At 43.3% G+C, this 27,793-nt stretch overlaps 1 protein-coding gene across 1 annotated transcript in view; it reads left to right on the top strand.

The window, feature by feature from the left end:
* SYCP2L (synaptonemal complex protein 2 like) overlaps positions 1 to 26,921 on the top strand; it is a 66,924-nt gene extending 40,003 nt beyond the window's left edge. Inside the window, exons 23-36 of the mRNA XM_075921262.1 lie at positions 857 to 912; positions 2,692 to 2,746; positions 4,807 to 4,963; positions 6,099 to 6,148; positions 13,970 to 14,066; positions 15,530 to 15,600; positions 15,749 to 15,818; positions 19,296 to 19,424; positions 20,571 to 20,692; positions 21,343 to 21,437; positions 23,275 to 23,374; positions 23,465 to 23,523; positions 24,396 to 24,465; positions 26,510 to 26,921. Of these exons, the coding sequence (XP_075777377.1) occupies positions 857 to 912; positions 2,692 to 2,746; positions 4,807 to 4,963; positions 6,099 to 6,148; positions 13,970 to 14,066; positions 15,530 to 15,600; positions 15,749 to 15,818; positions 19,296 to 19,424; positions 20,571 to 20,692; positions 21,343 to 21,437; positions 23,275 to 23,374; positions 23,465 to 23,523; positions 24,396 to 24,465; positions 26,510 to 26,572 (1,194 nt within the window). The 3' untranslated portion in view covers positions 26,573 to 26,921. The remainder of the gene's footprint in view (positions 1 to 856; positions 913 to 2,691; positions 2,747 to 4,806; positions 4,964 to 6,098; positions 6,149 to 13,969; positions 14,067 to 15,529; positions 15,601 to 15,748; positions 15,819 to 19,295; positions 19,425 to 20,570; positions 20,693 to 21,342; positions 21,438 to 23,274; positions 23,375 to 23,464; positions 23,524 to 24,395; positions 24,466 to 26,509) is intronic.
* The last annotated feature ends 872 nt before the right edge of the window (positions 26,922 to 27,793 follow it).

Raw genomic sequence — 27,793 nt, 5'->3', positions numbered from 1 at the left:
GGATTAATGTGTTAATTTTTTAATGCAATCACAGGCATTGATGCTGCACTGCCCCTTTGAAGTGCTGCTCCAGCATTTCAACGGAGCAGCACAAGCTGAACTGGGGATCAGATGGAGTCCCCAGCTGATCCCAGGTTCCTAATGTGCTGCCACTTGGAAACTCTGCCACAGTGCTTCAAAGGTCAGCTCTTCATGGAGCCCAGGGTCAGCTGGGGACTTCAGCTGACCCCGGGCTCCATGCAGCACTGCCCCCTTGAAACTCCACCGCGGTACTTCAAAGGGGAGGCATACACGATTAATCACATGATTAAAATGTTTAATCACGTGATTAATTGCGATTAAAATGTTTAATTGCTTGACAGCCCTAGTTATTACGTCTTCATGGTTTAGTGCCTCTCAAGTTCTAAATGAAAAGAAAAAAAAATCTGAAACTCAGTCAAGTATTTTGTATCTTGCATCTTTCAGTACTACCACTGGGTGTCAGCACTGTTCTGACACATGCTACAATATGTTACTACTTATCATTTATTTTGGTCTAAATATCTTGGTCTAGCATTTTATATTAATCCAGAGCACTTTAGCAATTAATGGGGTTATAATTTGAATGCCATTTCAGTACTAGATTGTGATTCAGACTTTTTTTAGTAAGCAAGGAAAAAGTGAGGAAAAAGGTGTTTTGAAGCATCTCTTACTACATATTGTTTCATGTTGTTAATTCCTTCTATTTAAAAATCACCTTTGCCTTGGAATACTTTTAGTCCATTCTCACAGTATGCCTTCCAAGATCTGACATGTATTCATTTAATAGATTATTCATTGAGATATTGAAACTTAACATGTGTGGCTTCTATTTTAGGTCACTGATGCGAAACAAAAAATTCTTGGCCTGAAAGTTTCTTTACAAAACCAGAGGTACAGCATCATAGCTCTCTTTCATATTAACAGCTTGCATTGGTAAAGAACATAGTGCCTTTTTAAAGAAAATGCTGCTATTAATAAGTTAGGAGAAAAAGGAAGATGCCAGTATATTTTGGAGGTGTATGTGTAGCAGTGGTGGGCACATGGAAAATACCTTAGCTGTTGATATTTGTATCTGATACAGAAAGACTCAGGGAGAAGAGAGAAACCATCTGAATTTTGCTCATTTTTCTCACAAAAGAGCCTAATGTATTAAGTTGGAAAATCTTGGGCACTGATGTTAGGTGCTCAACTAAATGCCCTCCCAGCCCTGTCTTTCAGTGAGGCTGCTATACAGAGCCCAGAAAGAGGCATCTGTGTGAAAGGGCTGGGGCAGTACACCTGCACCAAAGGAACTGCTGGTGTGGGGCTACCTGGAAGCCCCACGTTCAGCTCCTCCTGTGTCTTTCTGGTATGCTGTACAGGCTATAAATATCTATCTGGTAAAATGTGGTATCAGGCGATGCAGGCGGCACGAGGAGTCATGTGCCTCTAATGCAATGGGCAGGAGGGTCCAACTAGCAGCAAGAGTCTGTCTCCCTGCCTCCCCTCCCGCTCATTGGCAGGGTGGGGGGAAGGGGGAGGAAGCAGAACAAGGCAGCCCCAGCTGCTTTGATCTCCAGAGGGAGGTGCAGGACCACTCCACACTCCCTGGTGGGAAGTGGAGCAATGTGGCCAGGAGAGCAGAGTGAGCTGGAGCTGCCTTGCTCTGCTTCCTCTGCCAGTTATTGTGAAGGTGGGGAGAACAGAGGCTGGGGCCCCTGCTGCGGCTGCCAGCCCCCAACTGCTTTGGTTTGGGGACGAGATGGAGCAGGGGTGAGGAAGAGGTGAGGCGGAACAGGGGTGGGGAGAGGCAGGGCCTGAGGCAGAGGAGGGTTGTTCTGGATCTTTCCTTAGCTAGGGGAGGGTCATGTGGCTAGTGGGCCTCTGGGTTCCCCCTCCCCGGTCACCTCTATGAAGTGTACTGTATGATACCTCCATGCTTGCACTGCTCTGACTAGCTTTACATGCCTTTTTAAATCGTGACCAATGACTACCTGTGTGAATATGGAAAACAGGATCTGGCCTTAATTTCTGCCTCTAAATGGTGGCTGTGGTTTTGACTATCTTTTTTGGAGGGGTGTTTTGGATTCTCTGCTACTCAACTCCTCCTTTTCTTGTCACTAACCAAACACCTGTCTTCTGATGGCAAAGAGACAGGACGCTTCGAAGTTTGGTGCCTACAAAAAGATCAGCCAACAGAGTTTTTGAAAAGATTTTCCGTAGTCACCCTTTTCTAAACTCAAACATACCTTTAACTCTTTGCCCTTCAGACCCTCTGCTCATGCAAGCTATTCTGATAGTGTTGCCAATCTCTCACCTTTATTATGAGACTCACAGGAGGCAGTATCTTTCTCAGAACAAGAGCTCCTAGATTCAAGAAATAAGCCTGAGAATCTTGGCTTATATTTAAAAAAAATATTTTTTAAGAAAACCAACCTTCTGGTCCTGAGCATTGCAGGGAAAAACTTGCATGTGAAACCAATGCACCCTAAACACTCAGAAAACAGAAAGTAAATAAACTCCATAATGAAGTATAGAAAAATCTTGTACTGTGATTTCTGTTTCTCATGATTTTTGGAGGCATGGAGTTGGCAGAGCTGCAGAGTTGTCTTGTCTTTCCCATCATGATCTGTTGTTGTCGTGAACTTCATTGACTAGTTCTAACATGCATCACTGTGGATTATTCAACAGAAGTAATGAAAACGGAAACATGAAACGGGAATCAAGCAAACAAGAGAGGCGGCAGGTAGGTAATACTTATTTTCTTATGGTTGAATATGTAGAATATTTTGTAAATGTTAATGTGGCCTGTTTCTTCATGTAAATCAAATGACAGTATGAGATATTTAAATTCCCTTGGGGAAACAGGTTAAAATTGCTGATGATGAACCTACAAATTTATTCCGTATTTATTCAGATGCACAGTTACTTTCTGCTGGCTAAACAAACGTCCATACCTTTTGAAGAACCTATTCTGGGGGCTAGAACCCCTGGATCACTCTGGGGCTCTGACTGCAACTGAACAGAAAATTTTCATGCGCTCTCGTGTACTCAGTACTCCAGATTTGGAATCGGATACCTGTTGCCCCTGGAGCCTGGCTTGAGTAGTCAGGAAGGGGCTAAACAATAATTAAATGGAAGTATAAAAAGAAGGAAGTGCTCAGAAAAAAAATCAAAATATTAAGAAAATTAATCAAGGAACCAAACAAGATAGATGAAATTTTTCAGGAGCCTAGGTAATAAGAGGAACATAAATTACTTGTTGATGAGAATATGTTTGAACTAATTTGGTATTACTCAAACTTAGTGGGATGGCTCTTATGATTGGCATGTTAAAATCAATGGCTATATCCCATTTAGGAGGTATCAAGTGGGCAAAAAGGGAGAGAGATGCCCTTCCCCATCAAAAATGGCATTATGTGTTTGAGTCATTGATAACTTGAGAGAAAATAATCTTGAATGCTTTTGGATCAAATTGCTAACAGATGAAGCACAAGATGGGCTATTGAAGTCTGCTATAGACTATCCAAATACACAAGGGAACACAATTATTGGCTCCTTACGCTCCTATATGCTACGTGATTTGTGGGGACTGCAGTTTGAGTTACACATACTGGAGGTCTCCTACTTTCAGGACTAAAACATCTTGAAGTTTCTAAACATTACAGCTGACAATTTCCTAATATTACAAAGTGTTTGGAATATTGGACCTAGTCTTAACAGATAGGGAGATGACAGAACTAAAAAAACAGCTTAAGGTACAAGTGACATTAACACACATTTGTAATGTGCAAGCAGAACAAACTCCTGTTTAGTCCAATAATATGTATATACTCAGTGCTTTGAAAAGACCAGTTTCACAAGGCTGAAAACAACTAGGAGAAAGAATGTAATCTGAAAAATGTGAATGATTAGGAATTGTTTAAGAACATTGTGTTTTTTGGCATCTAGTAAAATCAAGAAAGAGGCACATAAAAGTTTAAATACTGATCTGGTTTTAAGAGGAAGAGAAGGCAGCTATGGGGAGGGGGTTGAGAGGGAAAGTTTATAGCAATGAGTCTAAATCAAAAGCTAGAAATTTGAGAAGTAAACGGACACAACGGGAAACCTATGCCCAGCAGAGCTAAAGACAGAAGTATTTTTTTTAAAATCTATTAAGAACAAAAAATTCTAACAATGGTATTGGTAGAATTATTATTATTAATAATAATAATTATACAGAAAAGGCAGAAGCGTTGAATAAATATTTCTGCCCCATATGGGGGGGTGGTGTGGAACAGATGATTTAGTCATATGGCAGCTAGCATAGGTTAGATTTACACCCCAGTTTGTCATGGCTAATGGTTTGCATAGTCCTAATGTGATGGACTGAGTGTGCTGCTACTGTGTTGGGATTGAGAGCTGTTAAGAGTCTGTCTATATAGTGAAGGACAGCCTGCTTCTGCTGGTGACTTCATTGCTGTGGCCTGAAGTTAAGATTTAGCAATGGCTGTCCCTGCACTTCAAATATGAAGGCCATTTTAATACTGATAAGAGGTGTTGGACCAACAGTTTTAGCCACTTAGGGTGTGTCTACACAGCTACTAGATACCCACTGCTAGCCTGTGCCAGCAGAGCTCAGGCTGTGGGGCTGTTCCGTTGCAATGTAGACTGCTTGGCTTTGGGTTGGAGCCAGGGCTGTGGGACTCAGCTCCCCCACAAACACACTGCTCAGGGTGATTTGGTGGCATCTTTTAATAATCTGGTAAAAAGATTTGCACTGTCATTTGGTCTTGGGAGTTAAAACTGACCGGTTAGTGTATTTAGTCTGATTATAGGAAACACCTTTTCTCTGAAAGTAATCTTGACACTCCAAGCAATAGTCTGAGTGAAAAAAGCTGGATCCTTGATTCTCAGAAAAAATCATTGCCGAAAACCCAAGATTATACCCGAAGAAGACCAAGGGTCAGAAGTAAATTAAAAGGTAAGAAGGGTGTGTCCATGTGTGGCATAATGTATCTGATGTACTCTACTGTCCAGCAAAGGTGTTAATTGAATAGAGACAATGTCCGAGTCTGGATTAAGCAGTGTTTGTGAGATTGAGGGTTTTACTGAAAACTGACTGCTTGAGGCTCAGTTTGTGCCAGAGTACAATCATGCTGGTTTTCCAAAAGGTTAAGGAAGAGCTGGCCGAGATTTTTGTCTGCCTGTCTTTGCCTTGAGAGAGTGTATCAGCTGTTAGCAACATGTGTTTATAATTTAGGTATAAAAGGAGATCCTGAGATGTTCATGGATGCAGAGGTACTGGCAAAGTGCTGCTATCTATCTCTCCCCAGGAAGAATGTTGTGAGCTTTCGTTGAGGTTGGGGACCCTGCTACAATTTTTCCGTGCCTTTGTCTCTTTAAGATGCTGAAATGTGCTCTATGTAGGGCTGCATCTGCAGACCCAGCAAAAATGGAACCTGCGGCAGAAAGGGAGTGCTTGCTTCTTTTCTGTTTCATACTCTCATGAGTGCTCATCTTCTGTTCTGGGTACTTATGCAAAAAAAGGACGTTTGTGAATGTTTTCCCCTCATCCATTGTATATGGTTTCCCTCTCCCAGCGAGTACTCAGCTCTAGTGCTCCGTAATGAGCAGTGGTTTCTGACACCCTTGAGTTGAATCTGTAATGTCCTTAATGGGTTGGGAGCTCCTCACCATTGGCATGGGGAGATGACCTGCACAGTGACTTATAATAGACCTCTTCAGTGTGGAAAAGAATGAAGTGGTAGCAGACTGTCCTCCATGGGGGTCCCTTAACTTTAAGACCTCTTCCCATTCCTCTCTCACTTGCTTATCCAATTTTGGGTTTGTTGCCCTTCCAAACAAGTTGTAAGATTTACCGCTTTGCCCAGAGGTTTGAGGATGAAGTAGTCTTAAATTTTGCATTTGTGCTAATGGCTGGTGCCCATAAGCAAATGAGTGTTTTTATGTATAGAGATCTCGTAAAGGTGGGTCTTGCACATTCTCTGAAAGTCCAGATTAAATGGAATGAGTCTTAACCATGCAGATTTACAGTTGAGGAGCAAAAGTGTGCAATGTTGCCAATCATTAGATACAACTATTTTTTCCTCTTACAGTGTTGCCATTATCGTCCGCAAGTAGCGGCAGTGATTACCGCACAAAGAAAGTAAGATTGTTGCTACTGATGCTAATATATTACTTACGTGAAACATATTAAGGGCATGTAGCTAGGTAAATGTCATGTGGTTCAATTTATTTTAGATCCAAGGGAAACCAGTACACTCTTGGGAGACTTAACCACTTTCTTAGTTATTATAAGTTTTGAGCAGTTAATCTAGTTGTTTAAATTTTACAAGCCTTAAAAACAATTACTATGCAATTTAAACCTTAAATACTATAAATTCTAAAGCAATTAATATAGCACAAAGCAATGCAAATGCAATTCATAGAAGATCTACTATAATACAATAATAAAGCCTAGTTCGCTTACCCTTCACTCGTATGCTACCTACAGTATCAGGCAGGAGATCACGGTCCCTTTGATTTCCACCCATTGGGATGCCATGCACTGATGTAGCCGGTGGGAAAGGTCTATTTACTTCTAGTTACAATGAGCAAGGACCCGTGGGTCAATCCTGCTCACTCCCTCCCATCGATTCTTCTTACTAAGCCCATTTTATTGTAAAGCTAGACTTGGTCATTCTAATAATATTTACCAATTGGTTACATATTGCATAAGATACCTAAAATGCCCAATACTGTTTTTGGGGTACATCCTGCTACTCAGGGTGTTGCAAAAACTGCATGTGCAGTTGACAGTTTTATGGCTGCATCTGTCATTTTTGTTTATCAGAAATAGAAGTACCAGTACAAGGTTGCTCATCGTGTGTTCTTGATGTGGTCTTGCTGTGCTGCTTAATCTGCATTATGCAAAACATTCCTGCCTCTCAAAGCTTCTTCCTCAGCCTTGCCTGCGTGCTTATGTGCACCAGGCTTGAGACAGGCCTGGGTTTTGCTTGTTAGAGATCTGCACTGTGATCAAGACAGACATCACCATTTATTGTCAAGGCAGGGCTGCCCAGGCTCCCCTACAAATGTCAAGAGTTATAGCTGGGATTTCAGATACATCCTTAATATTTATTCTTAGATAGTTCATTGACTAATCTGCTAGCATTAAGATATACTGAGTTGCTAGCTGCAGGCATGTTGCATCTGAGAGATTGTCTATATGCCGACGGTGCAGCAAACCACAGTGTGATTCGACAGTGTACCAGCTTGTCACCCATGGGAACACAGCTGTAGAGCAGTGGAAATCCTGGAGTGCAGCTTGGTGTGTACTAAACTCCTTAAAGAGGTGTTCACTAAAGGATCTGTCCTTCCTATCTGTAGAGGAGAATGTAGGTATCTGCTTCAGATTAGGGATAGAATGGGAGATTTAAGGCCTAGAGGCACATGGAACATGTAAAATCATAAAATTTCTACCTCAAATAAGCCTCACTTAGATTTTATTTACCCATTACTCTTGGGAGCAGGACAGGAATTAGCATGCATAACCCAGCATCAGCTTTGGAAACCCAGTGGTACTTCAGTTTCAGATAGACATCCAAAGGTTACAGTAGCTTCTTTGAAACTTCACGTCCGGCCCTGGCACTGTTTTTCCTCTCCCCTTCCTGCTCTGTTTTTTGTCTGGACTTCCTGTCCAGCTTTGTTCAATGGTAGGACTGCTCCCCTCTAGTCCTATTCTGAGCTCATGCTCCTGTACTTCCACATGCTTCCTGGATATCTTACTTCCAATTAGCATTTCCATTTGATTCAGAAATATGGACCATAAACTTGGCTACAGGCTGCATGGCATGCAGGCAAACTGCAACAGCTTAGTGGTACCAAACTTTTCCAGAATAGTGATAGAAATGTAGCCATGTTAGTCTGGTGTAGCTGAAGCAAAATACAGGACTATGTAGCACTTTAAAGACTAACAAGATGGTTTATTAGAGGATGAGCTTTCGTGGGCCAGACCCACTTCCTCAGATCAAATAGTGGAAGAAAATAGTCTCAACCATATATACCAAAGGATACAATTAAAAAAAAGAACACACATGAAAAGGACAGAAGGGGAATTCGGGGCAAGAGGGGGAAGGTAAATGTCTGTGAGCTAATGATATTAGAGGTGATAATTGGGGAAACTATCTTTGTAATGGGTAAGATAACTAGAGTCTTTAAGACCCCCGCATAAAGTGTTGAATTTTAGCATGAATAACAGTTCAGAGGATTCCCTTTCAAATGCAGTTTTAAAAGGCTTTTGAAGCAGGATGCAGGTAATTAAGTCGTTGAGACAATGTCCTTTCTGGTTGAAATGGCAAGAAACTTTTTTTTTCTTTGTGATCCTGTCTAATATCTGTTTTGTGGGCGTTGATCCTTTGGCGAAGTGTCTGAGACGTTTGTCCAATGTACATAGCAGACGGACACTTTCGGCACATCATAGCATAAATTCTATTTCTGGATGCGTAGGAATATGTGTTCTTGATCTTATAACTCACTTGGTTAGGTCCAATAATGGTATCAGCAGAGTGAATATGTGGACAAAGCTGGCAACGGGGTTTGTTGCAAGGGACCAGGGTTGGTATTAGTGCGGTATGTCCTGTGGTTGTTGGTAAGAATCATCTTGAGGTTAGGTGGTTGTCTATAGGGCTGTGTCCAGACTCAGGGTTTTTTTCAAAAAAAGTAGCCTTTTTTCGAAAAAACTTCACCTGCATCTAGACTGCAGCCGCGTTTTCGAAATTAAATCGAAAGAACGCGGCTTTTCTTTCGACGGCGGTAAACCTCATTGCACGAGGAAGAACGCCTTTTTCGACAGAGATCCGTCGAAAATAAGTGAGTGTGGAGGTGGGGAGGCCATTTTTTCGAAAATAATGGCCTCCAGGAAGAAGCCCTGGTGGACAATCTGGGGCATGGCTTGCATGTCTCTGGTTCCTGTCTGCAGCCATTTCTTAAAGGGACAGGCACCCTCACAGCCACTTGTGGCAGCAAAGCAGCCAGAGCACATGGCTGGTGAAGTGCAGCATGTCCCATCCCCAAGACCCTCCTGGCCCTTCCAGAGAGCCTTCTGGGGATCCAACCAGGGGCTCCAAACACCGGGCACCATCATGGTCTGGGCCAGAGATCAAGACCCTTCTCGAGCTCTGGGGAGAGGAGGAGGCCTTACAAGCCCTAAAAAGCAGGCGGCGAAATGCGGACATTTATGGCCGCATGGCAGAGGCCCTGGCCCAGAAAGGACACTACCCCCGCACCCAGGACCAGGTGCGCTCCAAAGTTAAGGAGCTGCGCCAAGGGTATGTGAAGGCCAGGGAGCATAGCTCCCGTTCTGGGGCAACCCTCCACTCCTGCCCTTACTATAGTGAGCTGGACCAGATCCTTGGTGGTGGTGAAGCACGCACACCACGGCGTCTCGTGCAGTCAGGCTTGGCGGACCCTGTGGTGGACGCGCCAGAGCAGGACCCAGAGCATTCAGGAGACGGGGACATGGTGCCAGAGGAGGACAGTGAGGAGACGGCGACCCTCACCCTGGAGCTAGTCACACAGACCCAGAGGCCTCCCAGGTGTCATCTGACGCAGGAGATGAAGCAGCAGGTGAGTGCAGTGAGGTTGTGTAACACCCGGGGGAGGGGAGGTAGGTGGGTGCACAGTGGGTAATGCACAAGGGAAACCTGTCATGCTCAGGCTGATGCCCAGGTCACACACAGTGTTACCTTCAGAATGTCTGATTCCCCTGTCTCAGGGAGAGGGCATGACCTTTTGGACAGCTGTTGCACACATGACTGATTGTGATAGAAATGTAGCTGTGTTAGTCTGATCTGAGGAAGTGGGTCTGGCCCACGAAAGCTCACCCCCTAATAAACCATCCTGTTAGTATTTTAAGTGCTACAGAGTCCAGTTTTTTAGGACTGATTGTGTCTTCCTCTTTTCCTCCACAGCCGGACCAGCCGTGCAAGAGGGCCGCAGCACCCCAGCCCCACCTCCATTTCGGGGACATGGGAGCCGCAGACACAGGCGTGTGTATGCAGACATCCTGAGGCAGCATGTGGAGGCCGTGCAGGAGCTCAACACTATCCTGCGAGAGAGGGCGGAGGCAGAGGATGGGTGGCATGACCGGCTGATGGAGGAGCTGGTCCAGCAGCGCACGTCCCTGACTGCCACTCTCAGGGAGGTCTGCAGCTTGCCTGCTCCTGTGCCTGGTCCTGCTCCTCCAGCACCCCATGACCCCGCCCCACCAAACCCCCCTTCCACAACAGCATCCCTTTCCCCCCTTGGACCTCCCTCTCCCCCAGTCCCCCCAGTTCCCCAGCCCCTCTCTCCTCCTGGCCCTCCTCTCCCCCAGGCCTCCCCGTCCCAAGAGCACCCTATCCAGCCAACCGACAGGTGCACCACCCGATCCCGTGGCCATGGTGGACCCCGAACACGAGGCCCAAGCAGGAGACTGAGATCAGGGAAGCACCGTGCAACCTGATCCCCTTCCCCCCTCCAGGTTTCAAGTCCCCTTCCCCCCTCCAGGTTTCAAGCACCCCCATCACCCCAGTTAAATGACAAGGAAAGTGTTCAACAAAATGTTTATTGTACATAGTTTGGCATGAAACTATATTTTCTACATCAAAAATGAACAAAAGCTTTTTTATGTTTGCAACAGTTATACTATTTTCCAGTGAGTGATATTTAAAAAAATAAAACAGAACTTATTATTTTGAGACAAACCCTGGTGTTTATGATTTCTCCAAACAGGGCCAGGAGATGGGTTGTGGAGGGAAGCTTCTTTTGGGCCAGGGCCCAGTCCCCAGGCAGAAGCCCCTCAGTAGAGTCAGTGGCCTCCACTTGAGAATTGCTCCCGTAGGGCCTCCCGTATGCAAACAGCAGACCGGTGAGCCTGGCGGATGGCAGCTGTCCGGGGCTGGGCAAAGTGCCTCTCCTGACCATCAGCACCTGTACCCCACCCTGGTAGGAAGGCCTCCCCTTTCCTCTCCACCAGGTTATGGAGAACACAACACGCGGCCACCACCTCAGGGATGTAGCTCTCTCCCATGTCTAGGCGTGTGACCAAGCACCGGAATCTGCCTTTTAAACGTCCGAACGCACATTCCACCTGGTTGCGAGCCCGGTTAAGGTGAGCATTAAACTGCTCCTTGCTCGCATCCAGGTGGCCAGTGTAGGGCTTCATCAGCCACGGCATCAGGGGGTAGGCCGCATCAGCCACTATGCACACCGGCATGTGCACATCCCCAAACGCAAAGTTGTGATGCGGGAAAAATGTTCCTGCCTGAAGCCTCCGGTAGAGGTACGAGTTCCTGAAGATGCGGGCATCATGTGCCCGCCCTGACCACCCAACACAAATGTCAGAAAACTGGCCACGATGGTCGACCAGGGCTTGGAGGACCATAGAAAAGTAGCCCTTTCTGTTAATGAATTGGGCTGCTCGATGGGGCGGTGCACGGATTGGAATGTGTGTCCCATCGAGCGCTCCTCCACAATTCGGGAAGCCAAGGGCAGCAAAGCCGGCCATGACGCTGTCCAGATCTGGTAGACAGACGAGCCTGTTGAGCAGCTCCGAATTGATGGCCCTCACCACCTGCAGAACGAGACAGACAACAAAATGTTAGAAGGGGTGCCTTATCTGTTAGGAGGAGAACCCACCAACCACCTTCCCTCTCAAACACCCCGGGAATCCCCTCCTCAGAACTCCCCCCCCAACAATGCAGGGTGAGTGGAGGAGCTCCCTCCCACTCACACTCCACTTGGCCCTTCCTGACAGTCTCCCTTCCCCCCACCCCAAACTGTGACTGTCCCCAGACAATGACTTACCTCCATCAGGATGTATCCAACAGTAGACCTGCCCACTCCAAATTGGTGTCCCACGGAGCAGTAGCTGTCGGGGGTTGCCAGCTTCCAGAGGGCAATGGCGACCCTCTTTTCCATGGGGATAGCGGGCCGCAGGTGGGTGTCTTGCTGTTGCAGAGCAGGGGCGAGCCAGGTACACAGCTCCTGGAAAGTGGTCTTTCGCATCCGGAAGTTGCGTAGCCACTCTTGGTCATCCCAGAGCTCCATCACGAGCCAGTCCCACCAGTCAGAGCGGGTGTCAAGCCTCCAAAAACGCCTGTCCACAAAGAAGTTTGGAGGCAACGGCAGTGGGGCTGCAAGACGGATGATCCCTTCTTATCTCTGGTCTAGGTCCAGATGGGGAAGTAGCCTCATGACTGTGTCATGCAGATGCAGCAACACTTGCAGTATGATGGCGTGGGGCCATCGCCTGCCCAGGGGCAGCTCTGGCTCCATGCCAAAAAAAATGGGTCTAAAACAGAAAAACCTCCACACAAAAAACCTGCTGGGGTGTCCCAGGAAGCTGAGCACTCCAAACCAGCACTGCAATGCCTTGCTTACCTCCTAGAGCAGGGGTGTCCAAACTTTTTTCAAAGAGGGCCAGATTTGAAGAAGTGAACATGCGTGAGGGCCGTCCCCGCACTTTCAGCCCCAAGGCGGAGGGCCCGCGGGGTCGGAGGCGGGCGGAGAGCGCAGGGCACGCCGGCCTCACGGCGGCCCGGGGGGCAGGGCGAACCCACAGCCGAGCGGGGGAGCGGGGCTGCGGACGTGCCCTACAGGGCAGGCTCTAGGACCGCGGAGGCCATGGGCGGTGGCGGCTGCGCGGCTGGAAGCGGCGCGCTGGGCGCGCCAGTTCAAAAGAGCGCCGGGGAGCCAGGAGAGGGGGAGGAAGCGGGGGCCGTATTAAACCGGAACACGGGCCGCAATTGGCCCGCGGGCCAGACTTTGGACATGCCTGTCCTAGAGGGACAGCAAAGGCAGCTGCAGAAGCAGAGCAACGGGTGTTCAGGGGCGTCCCTTTAACCACGCGTCTCTGCAAAGGGCAGGCAGCAGCACCCGGAAGGAAATGCTGCCCCCATGCCCTGGCAGAAGCGGTTCCGGGTGGCTTTTAATTTCGAAAGAGCGTCCAGCAGTCAGGACGCTCTTTTTCGAAAAAGCGGATCGATTTTTCCGATCCGCGTATTGTAGTCTAGATGCGCTCTTTCGAAAGAGGCTTGCAGTCTAGACATAGCCCTAGGCTAGCCCTAGACTATGGGTCTGTCTCCCAGAGCCTCTTGGAGTTTGGTATCCTGTTCCAGTATAGGCTGTAGTTTATTGATAATGTGTTGGACAGGTTTAAGTTGGGGGCTCTAGGTGATGACAAGTGGTGTTCTATTGTTGGTTTTCTTGGGTCTGTCTTGAAGTAAATGGTTTCTAGGTATTAGTCTGGCTCTTTCAATTTGCTTTTTTATTTCTCCGGGTGGGTAGTTGAGGTTTATAAATGCTTGGTAGAGATCCTGAAGTTTCTAGTCCCTGCATCCCCCTTCTGTTCTGAAATCTGATTTGTCCTTTTCATATGTGTGGGTTTTTTTTTTTTTTTTTTTTGGTAATTGTATCCTTTGGTATATATGGTTGACTGTTTTCTTCCACTATTTGATCTGAGGAAGTGGGTCTGGCCCACGAAAGCTCATCACCTAGTAAACCATCTTGTTAGTCTTTAAAGTGCTACATATTTTGTTCAAACTTTTCCAGTGTGCCATATGTCAGCATTGCAGTATCTTGTGAGCTTAGGAGAAACTGTATGAACTTCAAAATGTGTGCAAAAATATGATAAATAATCAGTAACAGTCAGAAAGCTTATATCCAGCTTCCACTTTTTCTCCTTTTGTTCTCTTTAAACTTTTTTTGCTGCTTCATACCAGGAATGACTTGGGTTGCAGCTGTACTTGCTAAAAAGGAAATTGTAGAATTGCCTCAGATTTAAAAGCATGAGTCTCTTGCAAATAAATGACACTTGTGTTCCTAAATCCCTTGGGTGTTTCCTGATATCTCCTTCTAGGATTCTATACTTGCTAATATCCTAGTCACTATTAATGGTTATTTTACTTCTTGAATGAAATAGGTGCTTAAAATACATATATTTTAGGTTGGTGTTTCAAGACAGACAATGCACAGGGAAGTGCAGAAGAAGGAAACCAAATCCAGTGCAACGAGGCTTGATTTCTCTACAGTGGAACAGCCTGGTACTCCCTCCTCCTCCTTCCCCCCGCCCCCCATTGTATAGACTACTAGAAAGAGGCCACATACATTTTGTATTCCTTCTGTGTCTCTGTTCCCTGCCTACTGGTGTCACTCACAGCAGTGATGAGAATCCGTCTGTTTTAAGTGAACTGTTTTGAGAGGTGGGGGGAATTGCTAGGTGATGTTTTGTTCTGTGATACACAGGTGCAAGATGAGTTTGTCATCTATGCTTGAATTTCCAGTCCCAGTGGATGGAGGGGAAGAAATCAGATGTAGGATTTTTGGCACTTGAGCCATGGGAACTGAACATGAGGTCAACATCCAAGTCCATGAAAATTGGAATTTTCTTTTCTGAATAGGACTCTTATATTTGTAGAGAGGCTGTTAAACTGATGAATGATTTGTATTGTTTTATATTTGAAAGAAATCTTTGCTGAATATTTTCCTTCCACAATACTAGTTTCTCCTAAGATATAACTATTCCTAACACATACACTAATATTCTTAAACTGAAATGATTTCATCTGTCATTTATATATTACCTTCAGTCCTACTGCATGCAAGTAACTACAGCAGCCTTGCTGGGTCCCTAGGCAAGTCATGGGGGGCCTTGCTCTGTGTCCCTGGAAAGGGGGGGGATCTCAGAGAGAGGGGGCAGGGTTGGGGCTAGGCAGCCCTCCATGCTACCCAGAACATGCCACGCTGGCTCCCACTCACAGCCCTTAGCATTGCCTAGAGCATGTCATGTGGGGTTCGAGCAGTCATTTTAAAAAAAAGTCTTGGGGTGGTGATGGCTGGGAACTCTGGGCCCTTTTGTATTAGTAGACCCTGGAGCAACTCCCCACTTTATCTTCCTCTTCCCATCAGTGGGCCTGCACAATGCTATTGTGTCCTGTAATATTTGGATCCAAATGTGATGTGATATATAGTGATAAGCTACACCTTATTGCTTAGGGCAAGAAAAATTAGCTAGCTATCCAACAATTTTTACAAAGTACTATATTCATGTCTGAAAAAGCTACTGTAATAAAATGCCACCTAATTCCTTTCATGACTTATCCTCACAACAATTATCCTGCTGGTTGTGTCCCTGCTTGTAGCTTGTCCAGGTTGCACAGAATTTTGTAAATACCTGTAATACTCTAAAATATGTTCATTTTTCTCTTCCTTATTTGGTCCCCTCCAGAAGCATGCTTGCTGGAATAGGTAGTGATGTGTGTATTGCCTCCGACTGCAGCAGCAATACACAGCAGTCCTGTAACATGAAAGAATGCTGTTCAGCTGCAGCTCACAATACAATAGCGCACACTCAACGTACTGATTGTAGAAGACGCTGGTGGCGTTGGGATTGGTTGTTAAAAATTTCTGTGCATTGAATATTTCTTGGTCAATTATACAATCCGAAATCAATTGTTTGTATTGATTATTGATACACCACTTACACAGTTAAAGCCCTTTTTTTCAGATAATTTGGAAGCAGATGATCTGACACTCCCATTAAGTGTATCTTCTCATGAGGATTCTGATGCCGGAGAGGTGAGGTTTACAGTACTTATTGCTTATATATTAGTATTAAAACCAGTGTAAGCAAATTAAAATGGGGTAAAATAAGTTTTGCTTGAAAATAAGGTGCATTGTTTCCTAGATACACCAATAACCCAGCGCATCTTTTCTCTCGCTCTAGAAATATGAGGAGGTATCCAGTAAATTGCCAGGAGAAGATAAAGTCTCCAAACTTAAACGAGGCGGCTCAGGTATAGTAGACCTTGTCTAAGTAAGAAAATAGAAACTTTTTAAAAGCATAATCCCATGGAATCGGGCCATCAAGGTCTCTGAAATCCTCTCTCTAAATGCCAAGTGTATTAATAGATTTCATTTTCTTGTTGTGCAAGTTGCAATACTGTTAATTCTGTGCTGTAGCTCTTATATGACTTCATTCATGTCTAGAATGCTCATATTTTTTTACCACAATAACCAGTAATGAGACTATCAAGCTGAGAGATGCTGAGCAAAGACCCAAAGAATACGGTGGGGAAAATGGGGTGGGGAAATCTGAACCTTATTACATATTGAGAGTTATGATGCAATTACATCATCACTTAATTAAAAAAGGGTCTGGTATATGTGTCAGCTGTCAGAGCAGAGGGTAAACTTTATGCTCATGGTAATTCTATTTCACACCTTTGCAATAACAGTACTTTTGATTTTACTGTGCAGCATTTCTATTAAATGCAAGCACAATGCGGGGGGGCTTCACAATATTGAAATGTTTTAGTTTCTCTCTTGTTGGGCACTCCAGGCCGGATTAAGTGTGGGGGGCTAGCCGGGCAGCTGCCAGGGGCACCAACCTATGGGGGGCGCCTGATGGCAGCTGTAAGGGGCGCTGTGCGCCCAGGGCTGGCGGCTGCGCGGTGCCCCTTAGAGCTGCAATCAGGTGCCACGTGACCAATTGCAGTTGTAAGGTGTGCAGTGTGCCAGGGGGCGGGGCCTCTGCCCGGGGCACAGGAATGGCTCGAGCCGGCCCTGTGGGCATTACATTTCTAGTATGTAGAAATCTAATTCTTTTCTTGTTTTGCATGGTTACCATCTGCTATCTTTTTTTGAGTGATCACAGTTCATTTGTAGCAGAGTGTGCATGCAGTTGTATGTATCTTCCGCAGGGCCCACTGGGGTGCGTGTGTGTGTGGGACGGGGAGTTATCTGTCTTGGGGCCTGGTGATTCAAAAGGACCTGGGCTCCCAGCTGTAGTTACTGCAGCGGTGGTGGTGCCCAGAGCCCCTGGCCTTTTAAATCACTGCTGGAGCACCACGCAACATGATCCTAGTGGCTTTAAGGGATAGAAGGGCAGTGTGGTGCACTCTGGGCAGTGCTGAGGACTAGCTGTCCTGGTCCTGACCCCACCCATGCCAGAGGTCCTGCCCCTTTTGGGAGCGTGGCGCCACCCTTCCACCTCCCCCAACCTTGCTAGAGACCCAGCATCACTGTTGGCTCTTGTGATCTTCAGGGAGTCATCTATCTTTGTAATTATCAATATAACACTGCTTTCTTTAGCACCTTTCTCTACTAATGCTTTCTGTTTGACCTTTGTGGAACTGTCTGGCATTTCAGAGGAGGGCAAAGCCTAGAATGAGTGTAGAGTTTGTTAGAAAAGCATAAGGGTTCTGGTGATCTAACCAGGTGTCAAAAGGGAATGCCACGTTGATAGTGGTGCATGACTCATCATTTGCCTGGCTACTCAATTCTTAAGTCGCTTATTGACTATTATTGAATCAAAAGTTTTCTGTAATAATGGCTTATTGACAGAGCTGTAAATTTTAGCTGAAGCAAAATCAAACAATTTTGCCTGGCTTTAGCAAAAGAAGAATTATTATAATAACTTCTTTCTTTATATATATTTTTCCCCTCTTGTGACCTATTTTGCTTACAGTTCAATGGTGGAGTACTGCTTGTGTTAGCAAGTTGTTTTAATTCCCATACTTAAGAAGCATCAGTAAAGAAGGACTTTCATCTGCTCTAAGTAAATAAATTACCAGTGACGTGAGGATGAAATTCACGTAATCCTGTTCTAATCTGCTGTGGCACATCTTTTCTTATTAGAAGCAAACCACTTGTACGATAACTAAATAATAAGCTTTTGAGGTGTGGTAGATATACAAATGTTCTTGACACTGATTCATTTAGTGGACAAAATACAGGTTGCTAATAAGGTTGCTTTTATGTTACTATGTGTATATATAGCATATCAAGGAACTGTTGGTTTAAAAAAACACACCAAAATCTGTTGTGAGTCTGACACTTGCAGCTATAAGCTGCGTAAGCACCCAATGCTTGTAGGACACGAACCTAAGACTATGCCCACACTTGAAGTTGGGGGTGTAGTTCTGAGTACAAGCAGGCATACCTTCACTAGTTTGAACACCTAATTTGACACCATCAGTTTAGGATTAAACAAAGACTGTGAATGGTTAGCCAAGTACAAAAACAGTTTCTCCTCCCTTGGTGTTCATACCTCCACATCAGCTGCTAGAAGTGGGTCTCACTCTCCTTGACTGAATTAACCTCGTTATCTCCAGCCTTATTCTGGCCTGCATATTTATACCTGCCTCTGGAAATTTCCACTACGTGCATCTGACGAAGCTGGTCTTTGCCCACAAAAGCTTATGCTACAATACATCTGCATGAAACAGTACACCACACCCAGCAGGTGTGTGAGTTACACTAGCAGTTCTCTGAACTACCCTGTGCAAGAGAAGGGAGAGTTAGTATGTCTGAATTTGTCATTTGCAGTTAATGGTCAGCAGTTGTAACTCTAATCTACAATATGAACACCGGCCTGTTAGCTGGTTGGGTGGCTATATGGTGGCAGAATTAGTTATTTATAGAACATGCAGTGTGATATTGTGTGCTTTTATTTGGAGACCTACTTGGCCAAGATGACACTACCTTGTAGAGCTCATGAGCCACTCATAGACCCCAGCTGCTCCTGCCCATGCTCCGCCTTGCAGAGTTTAGGAATAATCCATAGAATTCCTATTTCTCTCCTGTCCTCCTAGCCCTGCATAGACTTCAAAAAGCACACGTTACACCATGCACACCTCATCAATCTTACATCATTAAAGCTGACAGTGAGGACTCTTTTTGTAACTGTCTTCCTTAAAATATGGCTTCTGTCTACTGAGATGAGCCTAAGCCCTAATGTCATTAACCTGTTTGAAGTTTTACTGGGGGTCCTTATTTCCCTCCATCCCAGCAGCTCAGCTGCTCATGCTGGAAGTGGTGGAGACGAAGCAACATGCACTCATGTTCGAAATTGTCCTGCACAAATGTACAACCAATGTGTCTCGTACCCTTCTGATAGTTCACTGAGTGAATAATGTAGCTGAAGTCAGTGTACTTGGCTCTATTTACCACAGTATCTTTGCCATGGTAAGTTGTTGGCTGACACTCTCTCATCAACTCTGCTTACTTTTCTCATTTTGGTGGAGTACCGGAATTGATGGGAGAGCTGTCAGTGGTCGATTTATTGGGTCTATACTAGTTGTGATAAATTGATTCCCACTGGATCAGTCTTTGTCCATCAGTCCAGAAGGTAGTGAAGACATACCCTGAGACTCTTGTAAACCAGCCAACAGTGCCAGCTGTTGCAAGGCCAGTAGGTAACTGTTCAGTAGTGCTAAATGCTCAGTGTGGAATTAGTTATGGATCTCTACTATATGGGTATTGTTTTTTAGATCTATCACCTGGTGGGGTCGTAAAAAAGCCTAAACTTTCTACATGGGAAATGGATCAGTCATCTCCTGGCATTCCCTTTGAACCAAGGAAACTTTTTGATTCAACAGAGAAAAAGGAAATTCCAACAGGTAACATCAGGCCAATGGTTAAAATGAGTTTGAGGGGTAGCCGTGTTAGTCTGTAACTAAAAAAAAAAACTTAAACAACTAATAGTCTTGCAGCACATTAGAGACCAACACAAAATGTAGATGATACCATGAGTTTTCATGGGCACAACCCAATTGTAGTTTGTGCCTAAAACTAGAAAAAACTATAGCGAAGTCCTCTGAGTTCTTCTAATGGGGCAGAGAAGTGGATCAGATTGCGAACTCACAAAAGTACACATAACTCCCTAGAAACAGAATTAGAGATATAAATGAGAGGAGAAATGGTCTCATTGGTTGCAAGCCGTGGTGGGGAAGCTGCATGGACTTGACATATAAACTCCCTGAAACAGCAGCAGTTTCAAGTTTACCTGTTCCCAGGTTTCAACTTAATGGACATTTAAGCCCACTGTCTTGCTCCTTCTGTAGTTATTAGCCACCTTTGTGTAAAGTACATGGAGAACACTACCAAATCAGAATGGTAGTGGGTAACATCAGTGCAAAACGACTGTAAATGATGACACACAGCAAAGAGGCTGTATCAAGGCCTGTTCTACAGAGTAAATTCTCCAGAGGGTGCAGAAGTCATACTCATTATAGAGAGTGTAGAGTCTTTGGTATCCCTGGGACATGTTTCCTGCTGGGGAGTGGAAACAAAGGAGCCCAAGATGGGGTATTTGCAGGTTGCAACCAGAGAGTAGCAGGAAGTTTTATTGGCTCATTTCTCTATGTAGTTTCCATTCCTAGTAAAGGGTTGATCTGGAAACAAGCCTGATCATCATTAAGCTATTAGGAAGTCTGATATTTTTTGGTCTGATGGCCCATATTTACATGTTAATACATTCTGTGTTTGGTGTCCAAATATGTGTCCTGCAATGCAATTGTTTGTAGTATATTGACAGTTCTGTCCAACTTCCTTTTGAGACTATTCAGCTCCAGTTTCCATGAACTTTGGAAGAGGTGACTAGACTATGATGAAACACCATCTCGCTCACCTCTAACTTAGATTGCCATTGTGGTCTCATTGGTGTGAAAGCCATGTGCTGGAGTGCAACAGACAACAATTAGCATCAGGTCTGTTCAAGTGCTTTGAAAATGTTTTGCCTCGAGTTGCACCTTCCTGTCTTACAGGGGAGAAATCAGATGAATTAGATGACAACTTTGTCTCCAAGGTACTGCATGAGGACGTCGGTGATTCTGATGTCATAGCTGCTTTTGAAAGCTTTACCAGCCAACTAAAGAAAACATTCTGGGTAACTGTACAGTCTGGATAATTTTCCTGGAGTGTATGCAGTGTGTGACTTGGCTATACCTAAACAAAGCAACCAAAGAGCTGATTAGCTGGGATGCCTGATCTTATTGTCCCTAAACTAATACATCTAGCGGAAGGGTGAATACTTCAGATGGAGAGTCCTTTATTCTGGAACTCATTCCCCCATATCTGGGTATGCTGCAAGGCCCAGCAATTCTCTGAAATGACCTAGGGGAGGTAATGGTTTGGTTGCAGGATGGTGGTTTTAATTGAATGAAGAGTTCTTTTAAGTGAAACTTTATTCTGTGATGTCAGTTTGTGTAAATAGATGTTCCAAATAATTTGAAGTGATGGACAGAAGGAAAGGGACAACAGATTTTAACCATAACCCAATACAATAGTTACATACCTACTACTTCTAGTTGCAGATTTGAGGGTCGCCCATATATGTAGAATGTATATGTGTTTGTGCTGTATTTCAATTTAGTCTTTGTTTGTTAAACAGATTTAAACTAAACCATAATAAGTGGATACATAAAGGATGGCACCAGATTAGCTAAACAAGTACAACTGCATCTATGGAAAAAGTTTAGATTTAGCTTTTTGTTTGGTTTGGACATTATATGCTAAGATGTGTATGTTGTGGTCTAGTCCAGGTACAAAAGAATGGAGATTTGTGCAAAAAATGCTTTGAAGGCTTCTGAAAAAAATGTGTCAGCTTTATTAAATCAGATGCATCAATGCAGGTAACTAACGTGCTATTTGCGAAAACCAGTTTCACCTTTGCATGAGTTTTCTAGTAATTTTGACAAGTGACTCTCCAGTTCTCTTACAAAAGGCATTCAAGCATTACACTTAAGTTTACAACAAAAAATGACAGTAGCTGACTTGTTTAAAAAAATCCATCAGCAGCAGAGCTCCTGTAAAGCTCAACTTGTTTGTGGTGAATGTGGCTATTCCCTTCTCAGGAACTCCTCCCTAGCTAGTGGAGTTGCATGTGGAGGCAATGTAATTACTGCATAATCCACTTTCCTGCAAAAGGAATGAGAATGGAATCAATGCAAAGGGTGTGGAGCTAAGAAAGTGGACATCAGGCACTTAGTGTCCCATTGACTGGCAGTCCATGTTAAAAAGTCAGCTTCATAAATTCTTCTTTTGTTTGATGCCCGCAAACTGCATCTCATCTGCCTCTCCTTCAAATAGAAAAATAATGAAACAGACATCAATTGCTAGGAAGTTTTTCATATTCTTAATGTTCTTTTTATAGTCAATTAAGGTATTATGAATAACTGCATAAATATAAATCTATTTGTATCTGTATGTGTACACGTAATGCACAAGCACACTTTGAGATCAATACTGATTCAGAATAATCATGAGCCTCTCACATTTTTCTGTGCTCACTAATGTGCAGTAGTGTGGAGGATTTGGCAATGGCAGTGTGAAATAGTTCCAAGTACTACATCTTGAACTTATAAACTACACAGACCACATGTACTACTCATTGAATAACAACTGGATAAAATATATCACTTGAACTGTACCTCGATGTAAATGCAGAAGCAAAAACAAACAAAACAAAACAAAAAAACAAAATTTAATTTCTCTTCTAAGTTTAGTGTAGAAAATAGCTGTTGTGCTTTTCCTAGAACTGGTCAGAAATGAAAATATTCATTTTATAAAAACTTAAAAACTTTTGCTTTTAATTTTGAATTATGAAATTTTGTCAATTTTGAGTTTTGAAAAAAAATTGACCTGCTCTTAGGTTACTTTTTCCTCTGTCATTTTCTAATTGGGTAGAATATATACACTTGGGAAAGTTTGGTGGATAGTTCTTTGTCCACACTAACTAGTACATTGAATAAGCAACAGGCTGCATTTTAACAACACTATATCTGAATAGGCCCTTGAAATTAATATACTCTTCAGTAGGGCTGACGAAGTGGCTGTCCTGTTATGCCAAGCCTGTGTTCACACCTTTGGCCCATTGACTTTAGTGGTGCCCAGGAGCAGCAGGAGTTTGTGGCATTATGTATTTGCCCACTGTGAGCTGGACAGAGATATTTGTCTAATACAGGCCACTGAAAAGCTGCCATCTGGTATAATACCTATGGTATGTACTGTACATGCACCTATTGAAAAAGCTGTAACTTAAGAAGATAAAGCCTTTATATTATATAACCAGTCCCTCTAATCCCCATGTGCAAATTATTCTTGCTTGCTCATGTGTGTCTGACTGTGGTGTCTTGGCAAAGTACTTCCCTCGGGATAGTTCTGACTTGAGAAATGTACCTGCTTTTACCTTATTTCCACAAATTTCCTTATATTTACCTTTGTGAGATATTGCTCTCTCACTTGTCTGAAGACATGTACTATGCCAAAAAATCTGAGTGTTTCCTGTGCTAGCTATGTTGTAAAATAGTTACTTTAAAAAAATGACTTGATGTGTTGGAAAGAAAACTACTTTTGTTTTTCCTTATAAAGCTGAAAAGCTGTGACCTACATAAATCAAATTACAGTAGTAATACACTGTCTTGTAATGCTGCATTTTAAAGCTGCTGAACTTACATTTATTGCATACAGACTGAATAAATTGGAGAACTTCCACAAGGTGGTTGTCCAAGAACTTGCCCATCTTGAGAAGGATGCTCAAATTTTATCCAGCCTCGAGAAGGACACAGTGGTGTGTATGTCTTAATTTGTTTTTAACCCATACGTGGATTGAATATTCAGTTCCAAAATAACACATGTACTCTTTGGGAAACTCTTGTAGGATTTCTGGAATAAACAGTCCATCAAACTGAGCTCTTTCTGTAATCATCAAAAGCAAAGGTATTTATCTTTCAGCTTTCTTCTACATATGTCATTTTAGAGAGATGTAGTTAAATGATCACTTTTGATGCTGATCATTACTTCTGTGACTTTTTTGTTTGAGACAAGGTAGGCGAGGTAATATCTTTTATTAGATCAACTTGTTTTGGTGAGAGAGAGCCGCTTTTATTCCATTTTAATCAGTGTTGCCTTGAAATCTGTAACTAGTAGATTTGGACCTGAGGAGCAAAACTTGGATTTAAATGGTCCCATGGTTTTTAGGTGTTTGGATCTGAGCTTTTGGTATAGAACCAACTTTAAAGTGCTTGAAGTAACTAACTTCCATTAGCAGATTTCATAAACCAGAACCCAGTGGTGTTTCTTTGAAGGTTTACTTGGAATTTTGGTATTGCATAAACCCAAAATGCAAATTGAACCCTTGACTACCACAGATTGGTCCCTACAGCTCTTTACCACATTAAAATAGCTTGTCAAATCCAGTATCCTTGCTCCAATGTCTTCTGTTACGGAGTAGCTGGTCTCCAACTAGGATTTTTGAGGAGGTGCCACAGGATGGGTCCATATCTTCTGTATTTGAGAGCATGCATGCCAGGTATGCCCCCCAAGTTTCTGAAAGTTTTCTTGAGAAGACTGGAAGCTCTCGCCAGTCTGTCTGGGTAGCAGTGGGCAAAATAAGAACATTATCATTCTGTGGCTAACAGTGGGAGTCAGGTGCACTTAGTACAGAAATCCAAGGGTTTTCCTTAAGTGGGTTATTGTGCTGATCTCTGAGTTAGGGGATTCCCAGGAATGAATTTATGAAGCACTAACTATAGACACACTGAAATGAGGCCATCCAATGAGATTATCCAAGTTGATTTTTTTTCTTCCAGAATTCAATCTATGGATTCAGTACTGGAAGAAACTGTGAAGAGTTTTGAAGATACAATACAAAACACAAAGGTGGGTACCGAACACCAGCAGCTTTGTATCAGGATTCTGAGCTGAGGAGCAATTGCTAAGCGAATGCCTTTGGTATATATGGTTGTGACTATTTTCTTCCACTATTTGATCTGAGGAAGTGGGTCTGGCCCACAAAAGCTCATCATCTAATAAACCATCTTGTTAGTCTTTAAATTGCTACATAGTCCTGTATTTTGCTTCAGCCATACCAGAGTAACACGGCTACATTTCTATCACTATTCTATTTGCTGAGAAATTGTTAATGATAAACTTCTATCCATTAAGTAGACAAGACAAGAATATCCCATTGATGCATATGGTATTTTATCCTCTGGTTCAGCATGGTTCATGAAGGTTGCCTGTGTGGAACATTGTGCATAGAAGCACAGGGCATCATTCCCCAATCTATAAAATGGCTCCTGACAAGATCTGTTGAACACAATATATGGTGGGGCTTGCTCTGAAACAAATTCTAGAGGAACCAACAAGGGGCAGATTATATTTTTCTAATTCGCACTCTTCCCTCTCCATACCTTCTTGCCAAAAAGTTGCAGCAGTGTTTCTTCTTGGAACAGTGAAATCAACATTTTGTGAACCCTGTTAAAAATAGTACAAAACTATAGAATTGGTAAAGTGCAATTTTTAGCCCTTTGCATGGTCCTACTCCTCTTGCATTCACACCATGCAGGTCCCTCCATATCTCCTTCTAATGCCACTATAAGGCTCTACCATTACCAATAGGAGACAAGGAGGGATTTTTTTTTCTGGGGATCCTCTTGGGATGGTTTTAGCTAAAATGTAATGGTCTAATAAAGCCATTAATATTTTTAAGGGTTAGGATAACACTTCTGCTGTAGCCACTTTAAATAATAAAGAGAGTAACTCTAGAAGGTCACTTATATTTTCTCCTACCTCTACCTGTTTCCTTTATTTTTTTAAGCAAAACCCAATCCCTAATTTTTTAAAGAACATGAAAAATCTCTACATACAGATTCCTTTGACAATAGGAGATATTTTAAGCCATGCTGAATTTATGCCAAGGATCCAAGCTACATATTTTGCATAGATTTCTAGCAGAAGATTGTTTAACATGGGAGTTCAGCTGAACTAAACATTCAGAATGTTATAGATGAAGTACAAAGGTTTTATCAAACTCAAACCTCCTTCCCTCCACTGATCTTCTGTTATACGTAGATCAGTTTAATGTCTTTGGCATAGCTGTAGAAGCTTGTGACCACGGCCTTAGTATTCCGGTGATGATGGGATGGGGACCTTGTGTTTTTTGATTTGTGCCTGATGCATTAGAAGCTTGAGAGGCAAGGTCCCTATACAAAGTTCCTTCTAATCTTTTCCATCCGCTGTGGATTTTTTCCAAACATATGCGGGATAGTTTCAGTGCACTGAGGCATGTGCACCACCCGTAGAGAAAAATCATTACTGTGGACATTCTGCTAATCAGCTGCTAATCAGCTGAGGAGCAGTTGCTAAGCGAATGAAGAATGAATCTATTTGCTGAGGAATTGTTAATGAGAAACTTTTATCTATTAAGTAGGCAAAGGAAGGGCATTGGAATCTTCCCCTGAGTGGAGCCTCAAACCCCCAGCTTACAGGGAACACTACCCCATATCAAAGAGGGTAAACCATATGCTAGTGAGGATCATTATACCAGCTAAAATGATGTTCATGTGACAATTTAAAGAAAAACCACCTTTCACTTTCACGTCAGATCCTGAGTTCCGGATTCCGTTTCCCATGGAACGGATGACTTTGCAAGCACTTGCTGGTGGAGGAAGTGCAGCCCTTTCCTCCGATGCTTAACTTCAGAAAGTGAAATGTAGAATGCTGAATTCTAGAGTTGTCACATCACAGAAGATGCTCTGTACCTGGCAGTATAATGCTCCTAACTGAACAATTAAAATCAACACAGGTTGTTTAAAAAATAATTCAATTGATGTCTAAATTTCAACTAATTCCGGATTACTTTTGCCAATGTATATACTAATATACTTTTTTTTCTAAAATACTTTTGTTTTTCTCCCTGTAGTATGAACATCCACAGGAGAAGGTGGAAGAAAATAGTAAGGTGTTCGTTGTTGCTTCTGATTAACAAAACACCGTGTTGTACTGTAAAATAATTTTTGAAGACCGCTCACTCCTTATGGTGTGTCAATAGAAGAACTTCAAATCTTTTCCTGTGGCTCCCCTCTCTGAAAATAAGTACAATGCTATTTTTGCTGCCTTTTAAGAAGGTGCTGCCAGTTAGGTGTCTCTTGCTATTGTCCATAAGGAGTGATACCATTGGGTTCCCTCGCAGTGATACCATTAAGTCCAGCTTAAATTTGATGAATTTCAAGGACGAACAGAAACCCAAATAAACGTCATGCTTTATTTCACAAATTGATGTTAAATGGGTTACATTAGACATTTTGTTAATACCTTTTCAAATAAACTCTTTTTAGTTATGATAGGCTGTTCATTCAATGACTTAAGCAACATGTTGCTCACTGGTGTCAATTACAGTTCTTGTTATAAAGAGGAGAAAATAATTTCCCCTTAATGAGGAAAAGGCCAATTTTCTCAATCTTTCTTTTAAAACTTTAGTAACTTAAGAAAAGCCTGTTTTTGTTTTTATTTAGCTGGGTTGTATTACCAGGGCCCAGTGGGTGTTCTAGGATGAACCTCTGACTCTATTGCTCACTTCTCTCCTGTGTGCACCTGATACCATGAGAGCTGCACTATAAACTTTGAAATCTGCACTCAAACCCCTCCCTCACCCCATCAAAGCCCACAAGAATGTCCCCTCTTGAGTCTAGAAGATTCCACGCTCTTCACAGGTCTCCAGTTTCCAACCTAAAGTTCCACCCCTCTGATTTTTCAAGCCGTTGTCCTTCAGTTAGCATCACCTTCTACTTTGAAGAGGCCTGTGGGAGCCCAAAATGCAGCTATGAGAGAAAGTTGGGTTTGGATAACCTCTCTGGAGGTGTTTGCTTAGAATCATAGAATACTAGGACTGGAAGGGATCTCGAGAGGTCATCGAGTCCAGTCCGCTGCCCTCAAAGCAGGACCAAATACTGTCTAGACCATCCCTGATAGACATTTATCTAACCTACTCTTAAATAGCTCCAGAGATGGGGATTCCACAACCTCCCTGTGCAATTTATTCCAGTGTTTGACCACCCTGACAATTAGGAACTTTTTCCTAATGTCCAACCTAAACCTCCCTTGCTGCAGTTTAAGCCCATTGCTTCTTGTTCTATCCTCAGAGGCCAAGATGAACAAGTTTTCTCCCTCCTCCTTATGACACCCTTTTTAGGTTCTGTTCAAAGTT

The sequence above is a fragment of the Pelodiscus sinensis genome, chromosome 2 (genome assembly GCF_049634645.1).
Source record: "Pelodiscus sinensis isolate JC-2024 chromosome 2, ASM4963464v1, whole genome shotgun sequence".
Taxonomy (NCBI): Eukaryota; Metazoa; Chordata; order Testudines; family Trionychidae; genus Pelodiscus; species Pelodiscus sinensis.
The sequence above is the reverse complement of the archived record's forward strand: the minus strand, read 5'-3'. Positions and strand labels throughout refer to the sequence as shown.